The sequence below is a fragment of the Haemaphysalis longicornis genome, unplaced genomic scaffold (assembly GCF_048455015.1).
Source record: "Haemaphysalis longicornis isolate Haplotype H1 unplaced genomic scaffold, Haemaphysalis longicornis Haplotype H1 scaffold_7, whole genome shotgun sequence".
In the NCBI taxonomy this organism is placed as follows: Eukaryota; Metazoa; Arthropoda; class Arachnida; order Ixodida; family Ixodidae; genus Haemaphysalis; species Haemaphysalis longicornis.
In genome coordinates this window covers 13,034,276-13,053,271 of record NW_027526422.1, presented here as the reverse complement: position 1 = coordinate 13,053,271, position 18,996 = coordinate 13,034,276, and the positions used below count along the sequence as shown (strand labels likewise).

Below are 18,996 nucleotides of genomic sequence, written 5' to 3'. Positions count from 1 at the left end.
GATGATTTGATGAAACGATGGCTAGTGGTCAACGGCACGTGGCAAACAATGAGCTACTCCAAGCTAACGCAAAATGTACAATATGTACACTTTATTTACACTTCATATTTACCACTCTCAATGCTCATGACCACATAACAGAGCTTGGGCAAGGCCCGCGGCGAGCCCTGCTCGCCACGCTCTCCTATCTCCTCTCCTTCCAAAATCAAACTCCTCAGTTTTACCCCTAAAACCCTGCCCACAAAAGGGACGTCAATTTGAGAGTGAGGATGGCTCATTGATTAAACCACACTAGGCCACTGATTGGCCACCGTGACAAACAAAGCTAGGTCGGTTCAAAATACTCACATGACCTGCCTCTCTCACACTCGTACAGAAGCCTGGAGGTGTTCGGCAAAACACAAATGTAACAAGTGAAAATCAACCCACCAAACCTAGTGCCGGCCATCAATTGCCAGTTGGCTCGCCTTAATGTATTGTCCATACCATGCACGCTTACAATTGTGCTCCGCGCAGCCAAAATTCCTTTGCTTTGAAAACACGTCAAGCGCCTAACAAAGCCTGGTCTCCTATCCATTGACGCATCCCAGTCAACTAGTCGCCAGGGCCAGACGTGAAGTGAATGGAAACGTTGCCCAGTAGCTTTGAGCACGGTAACCGTCGTAGACAGAACGTCTGGTGCGCTCTTTCTACTTTCGACCCCTTGACTGACTTCCAGCTCCCGACCGGTTTGGCCATTCTCGTGGCGGTAACTGCTGTCGTTAAAATATCAATTGTCCCTCTCTGCCGGATTCCCAAATGAACTAAGGGAAATCCTACTTCAAAAGCCAACATCGCTTTTAACTATTTTGGGGTGACCCCAACGCATTTGTATAACTCCTCTCTGGGCACGCTCGTCGTGAACACAGCGCGACAAACAAAAAAGAAGCTACCACGGTTTCTCCTTGCACCCCTTGCGCCCAAGTCCGCTTGGCCAGTGTAAAAACAAACACAATACAGGTAAACATGCTATACCTAACGAACAATATCTAGTTGCTGGGTGATTTTAGTTAAGTGAGGTGCCCGACCTTAACACCATGCTTTTGGCGCATGAGTGTGACAGCAATCAAGGCAACATCGTGCACAAGCAACGTGGCAAAACATTTTTCGCAGACACGCAGCACTTTGAAGCATCTGATATTCACACACCTGCCACCTGTACTGCCACCAGTGCTGCCTGTAGCTCTTGAAAACTCCCATAATGCATTGCACATTGTCATGTCGGGCCACATTTTCTTGTAAGTGGCCCGTCTGGTGTCAAGCTGCAGGGCACCAACACTGGAAAGTTGACAAGTGGTACCCTGATTGGGTGCAACCTTGCCACATGGTTTCTGCACCTACAGCATTGACAAAGTGGCCCAGCAGATGCCTGCCACAGCTGATAACGAATCCTTTAGAGTGATGCTGCAGTGGCATCGGCTCAGTGAGTAGGTGCTTAGCATCGTGGTTCCCCAAGTGAAGGAGCTATGAAGCCTTGAAAATTATCGTTGTGCCCAACACTTCATTATAATTTTTTGTAAGTCTTTAAATGTTTTCAGTGCGTAGTCAACAAGAGCAGGGGTTTATCCAGAATTCGGGTTGTTGCGAGGGGGGCGGGGTGGTGTCGAAATTCTCCTGAAAGGGGTGTATAAATCCCTGGGTGGTGTAATCGCGGTTGTGGAATCTTTTCTTTTTTTTTTTTTTTTTGGGGGGGGGGTATAAATTTCTGAACAAGCGCACCCAGTACTTTGAATAGGAGGTCCGGAGCCCTCCACTACGGCGTGCCTCATCGCTTGTGCAGCATCGGCGCGTTAAACCTCACAATCAATTGAGCTACGAGGTGCGCCGTAGTGGAGGATTATCTCTATGAGTGGAGGGGTGTGGACTATTTTCGACCACTTGGGGATCTTTAATGGACGCCTAAATCTCGGCACAAGGGTGTTTTCGCTTTTCGCCCCCATCGAAGAGCAGCCACAACAGCCGGTATCGAACCCACGTCCTTGGGCACAGCAGCACAGCGCCACTGAGCCACCGCTGCGGGTCTCCGGTTTATGCAAGACTATTTAGCAAAAATAATTATACCAGAGTCCGTCAATTGACGGACTCTGATTATACTTATAATTATAGTTTTAATTTTTCGAACCAAGTGCAATTTCATAACAAATACTGTATCGCTTTTTATGCATATTATGTAGAGATATAATTTATTAGGTGCATTGAAGAAGCTTCTAGAAGCCTCTTGGTGCATCTATAGTGTTTGTAGGTGTAGGGCCTGTGCTTGTTCGACAGCAATTTTGAGCTCGCGGACGTAGAATTTAAGCTTTTGAGGAGAATGGTACAGTATTCCTTGAAATATGGCAATGTACAGGTCGAAAAGGCGGTGTAAACGCAAATACTTGGGAAGAAACTACCACATGAATTTGTGAGGAACTGGCATAAAGCACATCGGCGCAACTGTTTCCGTGAATGCCGCAAAACTAGACAATGTGGAACAGGGCTGGGATGTCAGCAAAATTTACCCCTCAAAAAGAGGGTCGCGGAAATCAAAATCATCCTTTCCTTTTCATTTCTCCCCTTCTGGCTGGGTCCTGTCCAGAATGCAAGATGCACTTCGCCATAACTGGACATATGTCTTTCGGATAACTCTATATGCGCAGTCTTTGCAATTTTTTTAACCAAGCCAAACACACCTTCCGCTGGTTGTAACTTCCTGTGCCCTGTTCCTGTCGTGTGTCCTGTTCCTGGGCGCTGTACATGAAGGATGGCAAAATACCAACTATTATAGACGCCAGTCTTGTGTCGATATAAACACCTGCTGTGGTTTTTTCCTTTACGTATATACGGTTACCTGCAGTTCGTGTGGCTTCGAATCTACCTTTCATTCTTCAAAAAAGACTAGAGCACATTGAGAAACGATTCCCGCCTTGTCCATTTTTATGCGAAAACTTGGCAAATGGCACAACACGGTGCTGTCACAATCTGCGAAGGCATATATATGAACACATGCCGCTACCTCCTTGGCATTCTGCATATTAGAAAACTAACACCTTCATAGCTTCCTTAGCTGGGCGAATGGTTGCCACAATATCTATCGCCAATGCTGTCATCGTGTCGAGAATAACGAGCGCAAAGCGTCAGTGAACAGGGCGTTGCACAAGCGCGGACGTTCGTCACCAAAAGGTTGCGTGTCATTGTTTTGACCGATATTGGCAAAGGCATGGACAAAGCACGAAAGAATCTTCGCCTCTTACAGGCTAATGTGCTCCCACACCTAACCAAAGCCAAACCCAAGTTCTATACTGCTTCTGCGAGGAGACGGGTACACTAAAGCCCTCCGTACTGCTCTAAACGTGGCCATGGACGCGATGGACGGGCAGGGTACACTCTTTATCACTCGCGTAGCCAACCCCCCGCTGCAGCCAATATAATATTTGGCGGCAGGACATGGGAAATGAACCATGGAAGATGCGAGTGATGTATTCACTCTATGTACACGATGCCGGCCATGAGGAAGTCCGCACAGCTTACTCTACTTCTCCGGAAGTGGGACCGCAGCTGCAATCTTCGTCTTCCTGTCACACATTCCCTTCGTCGAAAGCAACCGTCAGGTATATATAGGCCGTAGTAAGTGTACAGATGAGGGTACGATGCGCGATGAAAGGAAAAGTGGAGAAGTCCTCGCCGCCACAGATGAGGATGATGGTCGCGGTGAGCACTGGCCCCGGAACAGCTAGCTAAGTCCACCGACGGAGTGAATCAACATCCGAAGGCCTATAGAGACGCGCCGGATATCCCACTCCGACTCTGGAGATCCCAGCTGATTCTTCTTCGCGTTCTTCTCCGGAGGTTGGGCCCACGTGCTCCCTTGTTCTTCCAGTAACAATATATCCCATCCCTTGAGCAGTGGAACCAAGTGCTGTCCAGCTCCGACCTCGAATTCCAGCTTCGGCTGGGGAAGAGAGCCATTGCGGCGTGCAAGTCTCGAGGCGTCCTGTACCAAAGACCCCACCCCTCAGTATTGGTGATAATAAACGTCTTTATCTCTCTCACGGGGCTTACCTTTAAAGCGTGCTCCACCGCAAGCGCGCGTATGCTGCAGCGAAAATAGAAAAAGAGAGTTACCAGGAAGGGAAACTGCTGGAGCAGTGGCTGTTGTATGATGGTTATAAGAAGTTATGAGAATTTATGCTTGAGGATGAAGCTGAAATGCCGAGTAATAGCATCAGTACTAGTATGTCAATTCTGTTCCTCTTTTTAGTTCCCAAGACATTACAACTGCAGTCTCCGAGTTCTGCGAACGTTATGATGTCTCGGGAGCATAAGCTGTTGGTCCACCAAAAAAATTTCCCAAATGATACTATTGCAGTGCTTCAGGACGCTCTCAGGCGATCTTGAAATTAGCACCCAAGAATTTTCTGCGCCGTTTTAGTATGGCAGTTTAGTGGTTTCCACGCGTTTTGCAACGTCATTGTGAACACTTAACCTGTTTTTTTTTTTCGAACTCCTCGATGCTTCTACCTTCAAATTTTGCGCGGAGATAGCATTTTTATAGCCTAGTTATAGCATTTCTATAGGGACCGGGCAGCTGGACGGGTGGCGCCACCACTCGGCGCTCCCCTCGTAAGTGGAATGAGCCGGTGCATTGGACTACACAGCCCCCCGTTGTTTTTGTCGTGTTTGCTTCGGTGCTTTGTATGTTTTAGTGGCGTTGTGAGCAGACAGATGGAAGTCTAAACAGATGTGTTGGGTTCTTAGATGCAGTAATGACTACGTAAACTTGTCGGACGCGTCTAAAGTTGGGTATCGGCTGCAATGGCATGAGCGCTTTTTGCAGCGATCTGCGCTTGGCTCCACCCGTTCTGAGTACGAACAAAACTACTGTTGTTAGTATTATTTTCTTCTTAAATGCACTAACGGCTACGCAAGCTTATTGATGCTTGTAAGGTTGGGGAAGGGCTACATTGACACGAGCGCTCTTTTCAGCGCTCTGCGCTTGGCTCCGCGCGATCTTAGTAGGAATAAAACTGTTAGCAATATTATTATTCATTTCTACCTCTTTAAATTATCTTCACTGGTTTCAATGACTACGGTTTCTACGCCAGCCTTAGCGCTGGGATACCTCGATACGTGTGCTTTAAATAGAAAGGCACCTGCATACGAGATGGATTACCGTGTCGCCGTAGAAATGTTGCCATAGTTTACACTTTCTGTAACCGTGAGCTTTGTACCTTCGGTTTTGGTGAGCGACACTGTGACAGCATGGGAGCCTGAAAGCCGAAGTGGAAAACCCACGTTTCTGGTGGTCATTTTATCAAGAGCCAAAGTTATTCACCAACTCAACAGCCCAATTAAGCTAAAAACCATCCCTCCTCCCCTTACCGTTTTACCCCCTGCGTAGAATAAAGGCTGGCACCGATAGTTAAAATGTGGCAGTGTTAACCTCAGCCGGTGTTTTTTAATGCTTAAGTATTCTTTACAGAGTACCTAAAAAATCGTGTAATGCCTGGTGAAGACACCAAAAACGCGCGATTAGTTGCCTCAAATACGGGTGCATGAGCCCGAGTCCTCCACCACAGACACATTTCCGACACGCTGGAAAAAGTTTAGATTTGGAGAGGGGTGCACTGAAGTTCAAAATTAAACAGCAAAATCATCTAGCCCTCCGTGTAATGACTACGATGGTTGAACGCAAAGCTTGCTACGTGCGAAATCGAATGAAAAATGGTCAAAGTCTAAGACGCTGCGATCAAAAGACCAAACTGCGTGCTGGTCAAATTCGAAGCTCAACTAGTCAAAGTTTAACTCCAGAAGACAACCAAGGAAACCCACACGAGAAAGCGTTGCGATAAAGCATCGTCTTCGTTAGACAGAGGAGTGCATGATTTTTCAAGCGTAGGTGGCAGCTTGTGAACCGACCGCAGCATTCAGTTGTGAAGCTGAGACAGGTTTCGGGCGCCCTCCTGTCTCTCGTCCTTCAGCTATGCACGCAGGAATTGGTTTTTGAAAAACAATTTACCGACTAGCCAGCACTCATTGCAATTCTTGTAAAGCAATGCTTCTCCACGACAAGCAATAACGTTCTATTATCATGCGGTATTTATTCTATCAACGATTCCCATTTCTGTGAAATTAAACACGTTTCAGCCGTAGGTAATGAAGGTACGGAAGCGTCATCCGTCACAATTTCTGTTTTGAGGTAAATCTTCGAAGACACCCTCCAACTTTGTCTTTCGCTTGTGCACGACGTCGGCGCCGTTTCGTCATCAACTGCCAAAGGCCTTCGCCGCAGCATTCCTCGATCGGTTGCACACACCGGCTTTGTGGGAACATTTAGCGGGAATATACTCCTCGATTCGCGAAACTGCATGCAGGCATGAAAGAACTGCATGAAGCAACAAACTTTCACTTCCAGCTTGACTTCCAGCTTGGCGCATTGAGCGTCGTCTGCTATTTGTAAATACTGAGTATGGGCGTAAATAACACACATGGCATGCCTTGTAAACGTCACATCCACACTCAAGATTTACCGATCTGAAAAATGCACGTGGGGTTACGTTCGCTTTGCAAGCCGCACCGCAGAAAAACGACAGAAAGCCATGCACAACTACGCTGCGCTGACCGCCACCGGCATTCCACTGACGAGCGGTTCGCCACGGGCGGCGCTGTCGGCTGAAACGACGGTGGTGCCATACAACGGCCGCCCGGTCCCTATAGAGTGGTTATTTTAACTCCAATACTGGCGACGCAACTATACCTCATTATTTCGCAGTTACATAATATGCACTTTTGGTCTGTACGGGGCCGCATGTGACGCTGCATGTTGGCCTCTCTCTCTCTCTCTCTCTCTCTCTCTCTCTCTCTCTCTCTCTCTCTCTCTCTCCGCGGACTAGCAGAAAAGACGATAAGGACACCTACTCGTATTGCCGTCAAACCAGAACCTCGCTGTTGCATTGCGATTGTTTTATGACGTAAGTCCGATTTTCTTCGCCCAGGAGTGGATTTCTAAAAAAAGAACATGGACAAAGTAGACGAGGACCAGCGTTTGTCCTCGGCTTCTTTGTTTTGTGTTCTTTTTTTGGTGCCCTGAAGCTACAAATATGGAATAGCGACAAGCCCAAACTCAGGCCCCCTCTTCGAGTGGATTGCGTCGTCGGCACCTATAGGTTACATTCACTGGCGTGGCGCGCATGCCGGCAACCATGTGTGTCGTCTTAGAAATGGGGACGCGCGGCCACCATCATGGCGCACACACATCAGGCCGTCCCACCGAGATCAAAAGCATTACCTTGTGGAAAAACATGGGTTTATTCTTTCACTCTAAGCGACGCACCACAAGAGTTCCTCTCCGCGACGGAATGTGCCCTCAGCTCTCATGTGGCTCCGCTGCGCGTATTCGATTACGTAGCCAGCGAGTATTGCGTAGCGTTGTTTTCGCCGTCGGGCGCTCTCTGCGGCCCGTTGTCTACGCAGGCAGTCGCCCTGGATTTGGATGTCGCCATGCTGGCGTGGGCCGTCGAGTGCCAGCTCCCGCTCCCCAGTACCCGTCTGTCGGCCACACTCCATTCCAGCGAACTCCGAAGTGGAACCACCGCAGACTTCGCTCTTCGTCACAGCAAGCTCGCTCGCCTCCACGCTTCACCGTTCCCTTCGAGGCTTCTCGTTTCCCGGACGCAGCATGACGCCAGCCAGCAGTGTTCGGGGCGTGCTGTGTGAGACGGGATCAGATCAACCACAGTGGAACTACTCTTGTCTACTCGTTCCTCGCCTTTCTAATCTTTACTTTTCTCTATTCTATCCTAGCATCACCTCAAAGTGTCGCTGATATTATTCAAATCTGTTGACGCCACGGCCGAAACGGCGGATGCGAAGTGCTCGAGGACAAGTAAAGCGCTACCACATAATCTGAGTGCAATTAATAATATATCTGTTTACACCACTGCCGAGAATCGGGTTGAAACGCGGAAGACGATGCACGCTGGTGTTTTTTTTTCTGCGAGATGCGGGCACAAAGCGCATGCGCAGTGGCCACGGTCATGGCGGTTTTCAGTGTTGCCAAGCGAAGAAATCGCCCGCTAAACTTTTCAGTTAATACCACCTATTCGTTTTAGCTGTGGTATACCAGCAGGATATGCTGGCGCATGTCAAATTGCAGTGGTGTTCTTGAGATGGGCTACAAACTGTTCCGCGTGTCGTGATGTCCAGAGCTTTGCAAACGCTGGACGATCTTAATCAGGTAACAAACAACGACAAAGCTCGAGCGTTCTTGTGCCACCACCTAGGAGATCTTTTCTGCTGGTTTCGTTTACAGCAGCATTAAATGCTTCCGCCCCGGACATATGAAGCCTTCATGCCCATGCACTGCTGCAGAAGTGGCGGATACGACGACATCGCAGTTCACTTGTGAACTTTGCAAGACAAACGATCATCAGATTACCTCTCCACTGTGCCCCACCAAGCGGAAGGCTACAGAGCAGATGCGACAACGCCAGACCCAACAACTCGCTACTTCACGTCACCAACAGAATGTCACCACAATTGAAGTATCAAATCGTTACGCAGCGCTGTCGACCGACATTACAGAAGAACAATCGTATGAAATTGAGGAACCTGACCCACAATTCAAACCGACTTACAGTGAAGTCACTCGTAGTAAGAGTCGCCCTTCACGCACCCATATGGACGCGACCCTGACCGAAGAGGCTGAAACACTGGACGCGTTAGATCAACGCCTGGCAACACTGGAAGCTGAAATTCAGCGCATCCGGAGAAGACGTGCCATACTGTCTCAGCGACACAACCAGCAGCGCTTACCAACTCCACCTGCCCCACATTCGTCTTTCACGACTTCACCTGCCACACCACCGTCTTTCCCGGTGCACACGAGGGAGACGCCGATGACATCACAGCAGCTCCTGATGTTCGTGTCGAAGCAGCTACAGCATTTGGCTTCGGTGCTCGCGGCTCATCTCTCGCGATGACTAGCACCGCAGGGCCTACACATCTGTCTTGTGTTCTCCAGTGGAACTGTTGGGGCTTAACGGGTAAGCTCGGTGAACTGAAATACCACATGCGCATTGGCCAACTATCTGCATGGGCCCTCCAGCTACAAGAAACAAACTGCGCTCCGCAAATATCGGAGTTCAGTGTACATACGTCGCCAAGCATTCGGGACCGCCGGGGTGTGCGTCCGGACATCCCCCCTGGCAAAGCAATTGTATACGTACGTTCCCACTTGCCACAAGCCCAGGTCCCTCTTCCCGCGTGGTGCACCGCTTGGCAAGAGGTGGTAGCTGTGCGAGTTCGCCTATCCCACTCATAGGTGATTCTCGTATCTTATTACGCTCGACCGAGCAGTGGTCATGCCAGTCGAATTCGGTTAGGCTGACTTTCACATCTCCGCCACAGCTTCCCAGGAGTCCCGATTCTGGTGTGTGGAGACTTTAATGCTCCGCATGGATCCTGGGGCTACCCGAGGAACAGCTCTAGAGGTCAGCTGGTTGAAGACGCATTTAGGGGGGCGAACTTTCAACTCCTAAATGATGTTCTCAGCTCCACTCGTCGGCAAACACACCCTCGCGCACCGTCTTACTCTCCGGACCTCACTTGGTGGCTTGGGCACGGTGCGCCCTCATGGCACTTGGAGCTCGACTGATGGGCGATTGATCACCATCCCATTTATATTAGGATTGCTGCAGGACCGGTGCCGCGACTTCGTCGACGCTGCCGGTTCATCGATTGGGATGAGTTCAGATCACAGCTCTCCCCACTTGAACAAGAGACTGATGACCCGATTTCTATCCTACAAAGCGCACTGCACGCATCAACGCACATCTCTTGGGTAGATGAAGCCCTACCTACGCCTGACCTTCATCTGCTCCGATTGTGGGCCGCCCGCCGTCGCGCGGAACTCACTGCGGCCCGCCAACCGTCATCTCCTGAGAGTGCCAAGATCCACCTTAATCACTTGACAGCCCAAGCGCGAAGACATGAACGACGCCTTCCAGGGCTCGCTGGATGGAGTGGTGTGCTTTACTCGGTCCCTCAACAAACACAGCCTCGATATGGCGCACGTTTCAGGCAATGGAACGAGGCCGCAAGCCGCAGAACACCGTGGACAATGCTTACCTTGCATCGGGTCTCTCCTTGTAAGAATTTGCGGAGGAGGCAATGAAGGCTTTTTTCCCCAATTATGACACGCCTCCTCCGTCCTTTGGGGGACCTTCACCCCTTCCCCCTGAGGCAGGCCGACCCCTTACCATGGAAGAGGCAGCTGGTCTTGTTTCCCCCTTCACCATGGCGGAACTGTTGGCAGCTATCGACTCAGCAGGAACACATAAGGCACCGGGCCTCGATGGCATAGATTACGAAGTGTACAAGAACTGCACAGAAAAGTATCTTCAGGTCATACTGACCACTATAAACGAAGCTTGGGCCTCTGGATGCGTACCCACTTTCTGGAAGCACGCAGAAATCATAGGCGTCCTGAAAGCAGGAAAACCACCGCATAGGCTCAGCAATCTACGGCTGATTGCTCTGACGTGTACATTATGCAAGCTGGCTGAGCGTATGCTAGCATCAAGGCTCACATGGTGGCTTGAGGGCACGGGTTGGTACCATCCCTCTCAGATCGGCTTTCGGCCCCACATCGGCGCAGAGGACGGCCTTGAAGCTTTCTCTACTTCCGTACTCATAGGAGGACGCACTTGTCGTATTCGTTCTATTCTTGCCTTAGATGTGAAGAAAGCGTACGACAATGTGAGCCATCAAGCAATCTTACAGATACTGCTCTGGCTTGGGTGCCCGGCTCCTGTGGTGTCCTTTATAGAGTCGTTTTTAACACACCGCACATTTTCAATTAGAGTTTCAGGACAGGCGGTTGGCTCCTTTTCAACATGCCGCGGGGTACCACAAGGCTCGGTCCTGGTACCCCTACTGTTCAACCTTGCCCTTCTCCCGCTCGCTTGGACAGTAAGGGCATTGAAAGGTCTAAAATGCCTCATCTATGTGGATGATATGACGCTCTGGTCGACACTTCCAGGCATTGCGGATCAAGAACACGCTCTTCAGAGTACTTTAAATACGGTTGACATGTGGTGCAAACGCGTGGGACTCATGCTATCCCGAGATAAGAACGTGTTACTTATCGTCGGCAATCGAAGGGCTCGACAAAAACTGCAAAACCGACCCATTTTACTAAATCTTAAAGGCGAGCCAGTGACGGAAGTTACTTGTCACCGCATTCTTGGCCTGGACGTTGCGGCTTCCGGCTCAGCTACGCCATGGCTCCGGGAAGCTCGCCGGCGCGCCCTTCAACTGCTACATCTAGTTCGCCGGATTTCCATGAAATCGGGAGGAGCTCGCACAGAGATGGCTCGGCTTCTTGTACGTGCAATCCTGCAGCCACGTATCACGTACCAGACTCAGTTTCAGCACATGTCAAGGGCGGAACGGGATCGTCTAGAGGCCATCAATAGAGAAGCCATGAGGACTATTACCTGCCTTCCTCGCTTAACGCGTATCTCTACACTACAGGAAGAAGCTGGCCTTAACACGATAGATGAGTTGGTTCACCAGCGGCGACAGGCACGATCTCTTAAAGCGCAGGTGTATAAATCTGTGGCTGCTTTAAGGTGGTATATGGGCCTCCAAACTAACACGCCGCCAGATCCCTCTCCAGAACCCCCTCCTTGGACCCGAATATTACTTACTGACTGCAAGCCTCTGGGTCGGTCAAGACATTGCGCCGCAACTCTCATCCAGTGCTGGCCAAGATATGGTTTACGTCGACGCCAGTATTTCAGGAAGCCTTATTACCACAGCCGTCGTAAACCCAGCCATGCAGTTTTGTCAAACCTGCCATTACTACGCCCCTCAGAGGCCCCCGTCAACACTTGCTGAGCTCAAAGCGATTTTCGACGCCTTGACGGCTATAGAGCTGCTGGCCAGACCACTCACAACCTGTCAACATCTTTACAGATTCAATGAAAGCAGTCCGAGACCTCCGGAAAGTACTTCATCAAGTGCCCATGTCCCAAACCATCCACGTGAAGGCTGCGGCCCTTAGTTTCAAAGTGAAGATTACTTGGGCCCAGAGGACGTCGACCTCTGGACAGCAACAGGCGGATGCGGTGACTCGTATACCTCCAACAACGCATCCACTGCCCTTATTTCCAGTTGACGCAATGTCAAAGTTGGCCATCGACAAAGAAGACCTTCGGCGCTCCACACGCGCACTTATTCCACCGTGTGGATCAAACCTCCCTGGTGGGCTCACCCGCCGTGAGGAGGTGGCGCTTCGAAGGATTCGCGTCGGGGCTGCTCTTGCACCAGCTGTCACCCACACCTGGCCCCCGGATCGACGGGCTCCGTTTGGCCGGACATGTCCATTTTGCACCACGTCGGCATCGACCGCAGACATTCACCATCTTCTGTGGACTTGCCGTGACCTCCAACGTTCCCGGCAGCAAGTACTACATAGTGTGGGGCTCAACCCAGGCCGGCCTCCCGACTACAGACGCTGGCTCTTTAGGCCGTATCACCGGAGCCTTTTAGACTTTCTTAGTGAAAACTTCCTGTTTACGTACATTTAAACACACTCGCCTGCACCGTTTTATGCTGCAGAGCAAACTTTCGCAATTAAAAAAAAAAAAATATATATATATATATATATATATATATATATATATATATATATATATATATATATATATATATATATATATATATATATATATATATATATATATATATATATATATATATATAGCTTTAACACTTTAAGGCTTTAAGGCGTACAACAAGGTAGCCAGCTGCCTTGAACAAGTGTGCATTGGCGCTTGGTTTGGACACTTTGTTGTACACCTTCAGCAAACGCCTACATACGTAGTGCTCACCGCGTGAGGTTTGACCTGCTGCAAACCTTTACCGTGCTGTCTGACTTGTATTGCCGTTATCTAGACTGATTCGCTACCCAGTCTGAAATAAGAGCATCCCTTACCCCTTATCACCATAAAATATCGTCAGTACGAAGTGATCGCGCAGAAGCATGCATGATCCTTAGAAGCCTAAACTGCGTACTGCAAAATGGTTATTTACCCGCCGTGGTGGCTTAGTTGCTAAGGCGTTGTGCTGCTGGGCCCAAGGACGTGGATTTGATCCCGGCCACGGTGGCTGCTTTGCATATGGAAGCGAAAAGTGAAAACGCCCGTGTGTCGAGATATCGGTGCATGTTAAAGATCCCCAAGTGGTCGAAATTAATCCGGAGTGCTCCACTGCAGCTCGCCTCATAGCCCAGGTGCAGTGCGTTAAATCCCATAATGAATCAATCAATCTAAATGGTGATTTAACGTGCACAACATCATAACGTTGCACCACCCGTATTGTACGAGCGTGCTTGATGGCCATTCGCTACGTCCTAAGGTCGCACTAGATGCAGGCTTGATGGAGATACGTGCTCCGAGGGTTCATCACCCACTCTGTCTAAGTAGCCCGGTGCTAATTGTTTATAAGAACACTCTCGCAATCGCTAGCACCGACCGTTGAAGAAATTGCAAGGAAATAGCAAGGGTACTGAATGGAAGAGAACCACATAGCGTCTGTCTATGGGAAACGCACGCTTGTTCTATTTGTCACGACTAGCCCTTCTCTGCTGCAGTGCAACGCTGGTGCGAAATTATTGCAGCTAATGAGTGATGCCCCTGTCAAGAGTGCATTACCGCAAGACGACCATTACAGAAGTGAAGGATTGCTGGGTGGCGCAAGTCCATGCTGTGGCATTGCCCCTGTAGAGCGTGCACCACGGCATGCTAACCCTTAGTGCGGTGAAGCACCTCGCCAAGGCGGGCTCACGCGGCTGCGGTCCAGAGCGGCGGCGGTAGTTTACACCACCAGCTCTGTAAGGGGGAACGGCATTTTCTAATGTGGTTCTAAGGGTAACGCTTGTTCCTTTGATAGATATGCATGTCTTACTTCCCCTGACGTTTGCGGCACGCAGTCACACCAGTTTGACTTGGCCACATGTTCGCATCGCGTTCCGCCTTTTCTACGGAGTTTGCTACAGTTAGCTTTGATGCTTCGTCACTCAGTGTAACGTAATTCACTCTCTGGCGGTAGCTTTTGCGGTGTAAAGCTCTAACGTTTTATATAATTTACCCTTTCCACGTACCTACATGCGTGAGCTCTCCGCCCGTGAAATCAGGGAGATGCAGTCGGAGGACGCCGTGCCGGGTGAGGGAGGACGCCGTGCCGGGTGAGGAGGGTGCATTGATCGGGTAAAAAGGAACGCGTGCCGCGGAAGGAGGGGAGAAGGAGATTACACACGCCGCTAAAAAAGGCCAGAGTGGACGAGCCTCAAAATTGAAACAGGAATAGAAGCACAGCAACAAGCCTCTCCCGCCCTGCCGGCAGAACCTCACGTGAATTATTGAACAATACATTCAAGGCCACAGTGGGCACGTGGACAGCGGGTTGCCGATCACGTGAACACCTCCGTCGGGGCCCACCGCTGCAAGCACGGGGCTGAGCTTTTCAAGACCGGCAAGAGACGCGGGCTAGGCGTGCCCAGGAAGCTTTCACCCAACCAGCGTTGATGAACTGAAACGTCACTATAATTTTTTAAAGCGAAGCTTTACTACTTTTCGTCCTTTCGTCCAGCAATTTCGCTGTGGATGCGCAAGATGACCTTTTGGCCGGAGACACACCCCCGGCGACTCACTCCTGGAAACGCATCACGTGATTCGCCGGGCCCGCTGTCGGCACTGCGCACAAGGCATCGTTTTCGGTCGTTCTGCGGTGAACAAGGCAGCCGACCACCCCCGAAGCCTCCCATGTATGCGGCGCTGGGTCGACTCGGGCAACGTGACTTGTCTCGCACCCGGCGAAAAGGAACGGTGCGTGCGTTCGCCATAAACGAACGCCGCGTTCGCCCGGCCTCCTTGTGTGAGAGTTGCACGGAACCAAACGGCTTTGAGCCGTGGTCGGCAATACAGCTAAATCAAAGGTTAACCAAGCGAAACCAACACTGAACCAGAATAAGCCAAGCTTTTGCTTTGCATATCCAAGATTAGTTTAGCTAAGCCGCAGCCATTTTTAGGGGCGAAGCTCCTTAAGGCGTGGGTCTGTCCATCCTCGACGTATGTATGTAGCCACCTCTAGTTTAGTTCTTGGATTGTTTACTAGATGGCGTGGCTACCTCTAGTTTAGTTCTTGGATTGTTTACTAGATGGCGGTACTTGTATATGATGAAAAGATGCGCTTGTATTGTTTACTAGATGGCGTGGCTACCTCTAGTTTAGTTCTTGGATTGTTTACTAGATGGCGGGGAGCGTTGTAATAAAATTCGTTCGCTGTTGGCGCGCGCTCGGAGTCGCCCGATGGATAAGGCTGCAGAACGGCGAGCGCGCAAAGCGGCCTCCGCCAAGATCCTGCCGTACGAGAGCGGGAGGCCGAAGCGTGTCGTCTGGCTGCGCGACGCCGCCGCCAAGATCCCAGCGTTCGAGAACGAGAGGCCCAAGCGTCACGGCAACGGCGCGAGGACCCTGCCGTACGCGAAGCGGCACGGCTGTGGCGCGAAGAGGATCTCCAAAACGTCAAAGAACGGGAAGCGGCGACAAAGCGCGCGTATCGGCAGGCAGACCCCGTTGCAGTGAGAGCTCGTGAGGCGTCTGCAAAACGCATCAGGCGAGCTCAGCCCCAAGGTGCCGACGCGCGGTTTAAGCGAGACTTTCTAGACGTTACGTTCGGACACAGATGTAGTGGGCGAACTTTCACTGAAGAGTCACGGTTTTACCGATGATTTCCACTCAGGAGCTTCGCCCACTCATCATCATTCACCCTGTGGATATGCTGTGAATTTTTTAATCTTTTGGTGGGTCACCTGAAGGCGACCTCTCCCTTCTGAATAAATGCATTCGTCCGTTCCTCTTTTGCTGGAGATACCTCATTCTATAACCATGGGTATGGGTTGAGAGAGGCATGCAGGGAGGTAAAGTCTGCATAACGCGGAAAGAAGACTCCACAATTGAGTAAGTATCATGTTTAATGTAATTTGCACACAAAGCAAGACTGTCAGCACTCCGTTGCAATCAGCACTCATCAGGTGGATGCAAAATTTTCTTACAGACAAACATGACGTCGTGGCTGTGTTTACTGTATCTTGCTCAAAACCTCGGGGCCTGTGCCCGGAGGTCATGTAATGTTTGGCGGGAAGCTTGAAAAATGTGGCGCAAACAAAAAATAAAATAAGCAAGCTACAGACGGGCGCTGTGCCACACTGTCCTGGCGGCTATCTTTCAAATACCGCTGCATTCGGCTTAGTACGCATAAACCGGCTAGGCTTGGTGTGCGTGAACTTGGAAAGTAAGCAAAGCGGGCGTGGATAAAGTCCGCCTCCCTACTCCGTAGTTATGCTGTCCTGGCGCATATAATATCAGGCGAGTTTGTGCGTGTTGCAAGAGGGAAGACAGCGCTAAAAGGAGACACGTTAAGGGAAGAGAGCTGGGCGCATAGCCGTTAATATTTAGGGATGTGTTCTAAATGAGCTGAGTTCTTTTCTTCTTTCAGCTGTTTTCGACGGGGCTAATGATACCAGAAGAGTATTTAACTTCCATACTGCGGTAGATAAGCTGGCTGGGTGCATGCGTACTTCTGGCTGGAACCATTCTGGGGTGTCTTGAGCGGCGATCAATGGCAGCGAATGGAGGAAGGATTTTTTTTTTAATTTTCTTCTTAGAAGCACGTGGTAGGAGAAAAAAAACAGGGCACTGAAACGAAGGACGAAAGAAGACGTGACACACATGAGTTCTTCCGTCCCACGTGCCAGCTGCGCCATTAATTATTTCCAACCAACACACCCAAATGGCCGCTTCACAGGGGAAAAAAATCCTGCAGAAATTCAGAGAATTATCTACTAATGCGTAGCATTCTTATGCCTCTTGTCTTGAGTGTGAGTTTTCGCAGTAAACTTTTGTGGTTTTTCTAAATTCTGTCGACCATTTATCTCCCTTTATAACGATTCTATTGGAACATTGGCGAAATCTGCATTATTGTGGAAATGCAGAGCGTTACACGGTTCGCCATTTTACATAAATATTTTATATTTTTCTTATTTTTTTATTTTTCAGAATTTTGTTTAACCAATTATCTCCATTTACGCCACTATATCGTGTACATGTGTAACTTTCGCGAAATCTGCATTGTTGTGGAAATGGCATGCGGTATACGTTTCGCCATTTTCCGAATTTTTAAAATATTTGTCTTATTTCCTGGTTTTTCAAAATTTCGTGCGACCAGTTATCTCCATTTACGCTATGATAACGATTACATTCGCGAAATATGAATTATTGCGGAAATGCCATGTTTTCACATTTTCCGTATTTTTTATTTTTCGTATTTTCTAGTTTTTTCAAAATTTCGTGCAACCAGTTATCTCCATGTACACTACTATAGTGATTACAGGCGTAACTACCGCGATATCTGCATTTTTGTTGAAATGCAGGGCGTTACACAGTCCTGGCTGGGTGGGGGGGTGTGCTCGGCCAAGAATGCTATGCATTAAAATGCCCGCAAATTCCTCCTTTCTTTTTGGTTAGCTTCCCTTGGCGACATGACAGCAGGCTGAACAAAGTCGTGCAACATCCGCGCTGAAATGCATGGGGTCGCAATCAGGTGCAGCAGACTCAACGAAAGGAAGATCGGAACTTCTCCAGGATCTCTCCCAAGCGTTTTGACCCGCGCGCGTCAGGTCACCTTGCGCTGCTTAGCTTCTCTACTGGCGGCTCGCGCACTCCTAGTTGGCGGCGCAGTGAAGGGGATCAGAGCGTCTTGCTCTGCCCTCGAAGCGGCTTGGCGGCGGTAGCGGCGGTAGTGGCGGCAGCGGCGGCAGCCTCGGCGACGGCCATGTTGTCGAGGTTGTCTGCCTTGGCGGCGAGGTTGTTGAGCGCCAGCGGCGGGTGCATGATGCAACCGACAGCGGGGCAGCGACCTCCGTGGTGATGGCTCATCACGCCCTCGCGGGTGTTCTTGGCCGGCTTGCATAATGCGATGTACACCTGCGCCACGGAGGGTCCCGATTTGAACGGTGAAACGGTGACTGTAGTGATTAATGCATTTTCCTAACGTGGGTAACACAATTTGTAATTTTAAAACTGGGCAAATTGCACCTTGATACGACAAACATTTAAAGACTTCCCGTTGTATTTCCTTCTATATATGTCACTGTCTCTCTGAAAGTCGTCGTTCGGCTGCCCGTGAAAATCACGTTTGTTAGACGGTATTTCTGCATTCATTTGCATTAGTATGATAATCACCACGTAAGAATAAAGGCGCACAAAAAACGCAGAACAAAGGGCACAAACAAGCGCTTGTTTGTGCTATTCCTTTCCGTTTCCGTTCTTTGCGTGCTTTTATTCTTCCGCGATGTACCAACCAGCCAAACTTTGATTGATTATCCGGTTTAACGCACCGATGCTACTCAAGCAATGAGGTTGCACCGTAGTGGAGGGCTCCGGATTAATTTTAACCACCTGGGGGTCTTTAATGTGCGCAGAAATCTTGAAAACAGCCCAACTTTCGGTATTGCTTCAGTTCTAAACACAGATTTTCTTTATCAAGGCGGACTCTCGGGCAATTTGGTACTCCACTGTAAACATCTGAAGGGCAAAATTTTGACGAAAGACGAGGGAGTATGTTTGTCCCTGTCGCCCTCCTTCGCCCTTTGTCAAAATTTGACTCTTCCCACGTTTACCGATTTCCCTCCAGCTTTCCAAACGAACTCGCTCTACAAATGGCACCGATAACGTCTGAAGTGGGGCTAGTTGGTTCATTCCGACAATACACACAGCGTCTGTGCTTTCCTTCACTCCTAGTCCTCGTTTTTCTTTTTACCGTCGAAGCTGTTTAGCAAATCGTTAGTTTAGTGTCCGCAGTTAAATATATCAAGAAGATGCCGAGTGCGCGCGAGCACGTGCCTCTCGGCGACCG

At 49.7% G+C, this 18,996-nt stretch overlaps 1 protein-coding gene across 1 annotated transcript in view; it reads right to left on the bottom strand.

The window, feature by feature from the left end:
* Positions 1 to 16,036: 16,036 nt before the first annotated feature.
* The window catches only part of LOC144144546 (metabotropic glutamate receptor 2-like), a 47,557-nt gene continuing 44,597 nt past the window's right edge, over positions 16,037 to 18,996 (bottom strand). The window contains exon 12 of the mRNA XM_077676056.1: positions 16,037 to 18,065. Coding sequence (XP_077532182.1) covers positions 17,829 to 18,065 — 237 coding nt within the window. The 3' untranslated portion in view covers positions 16,037 to 17,828. The remainder of the gene's footprint in view (positions 18,066 to 18,996) is intronic.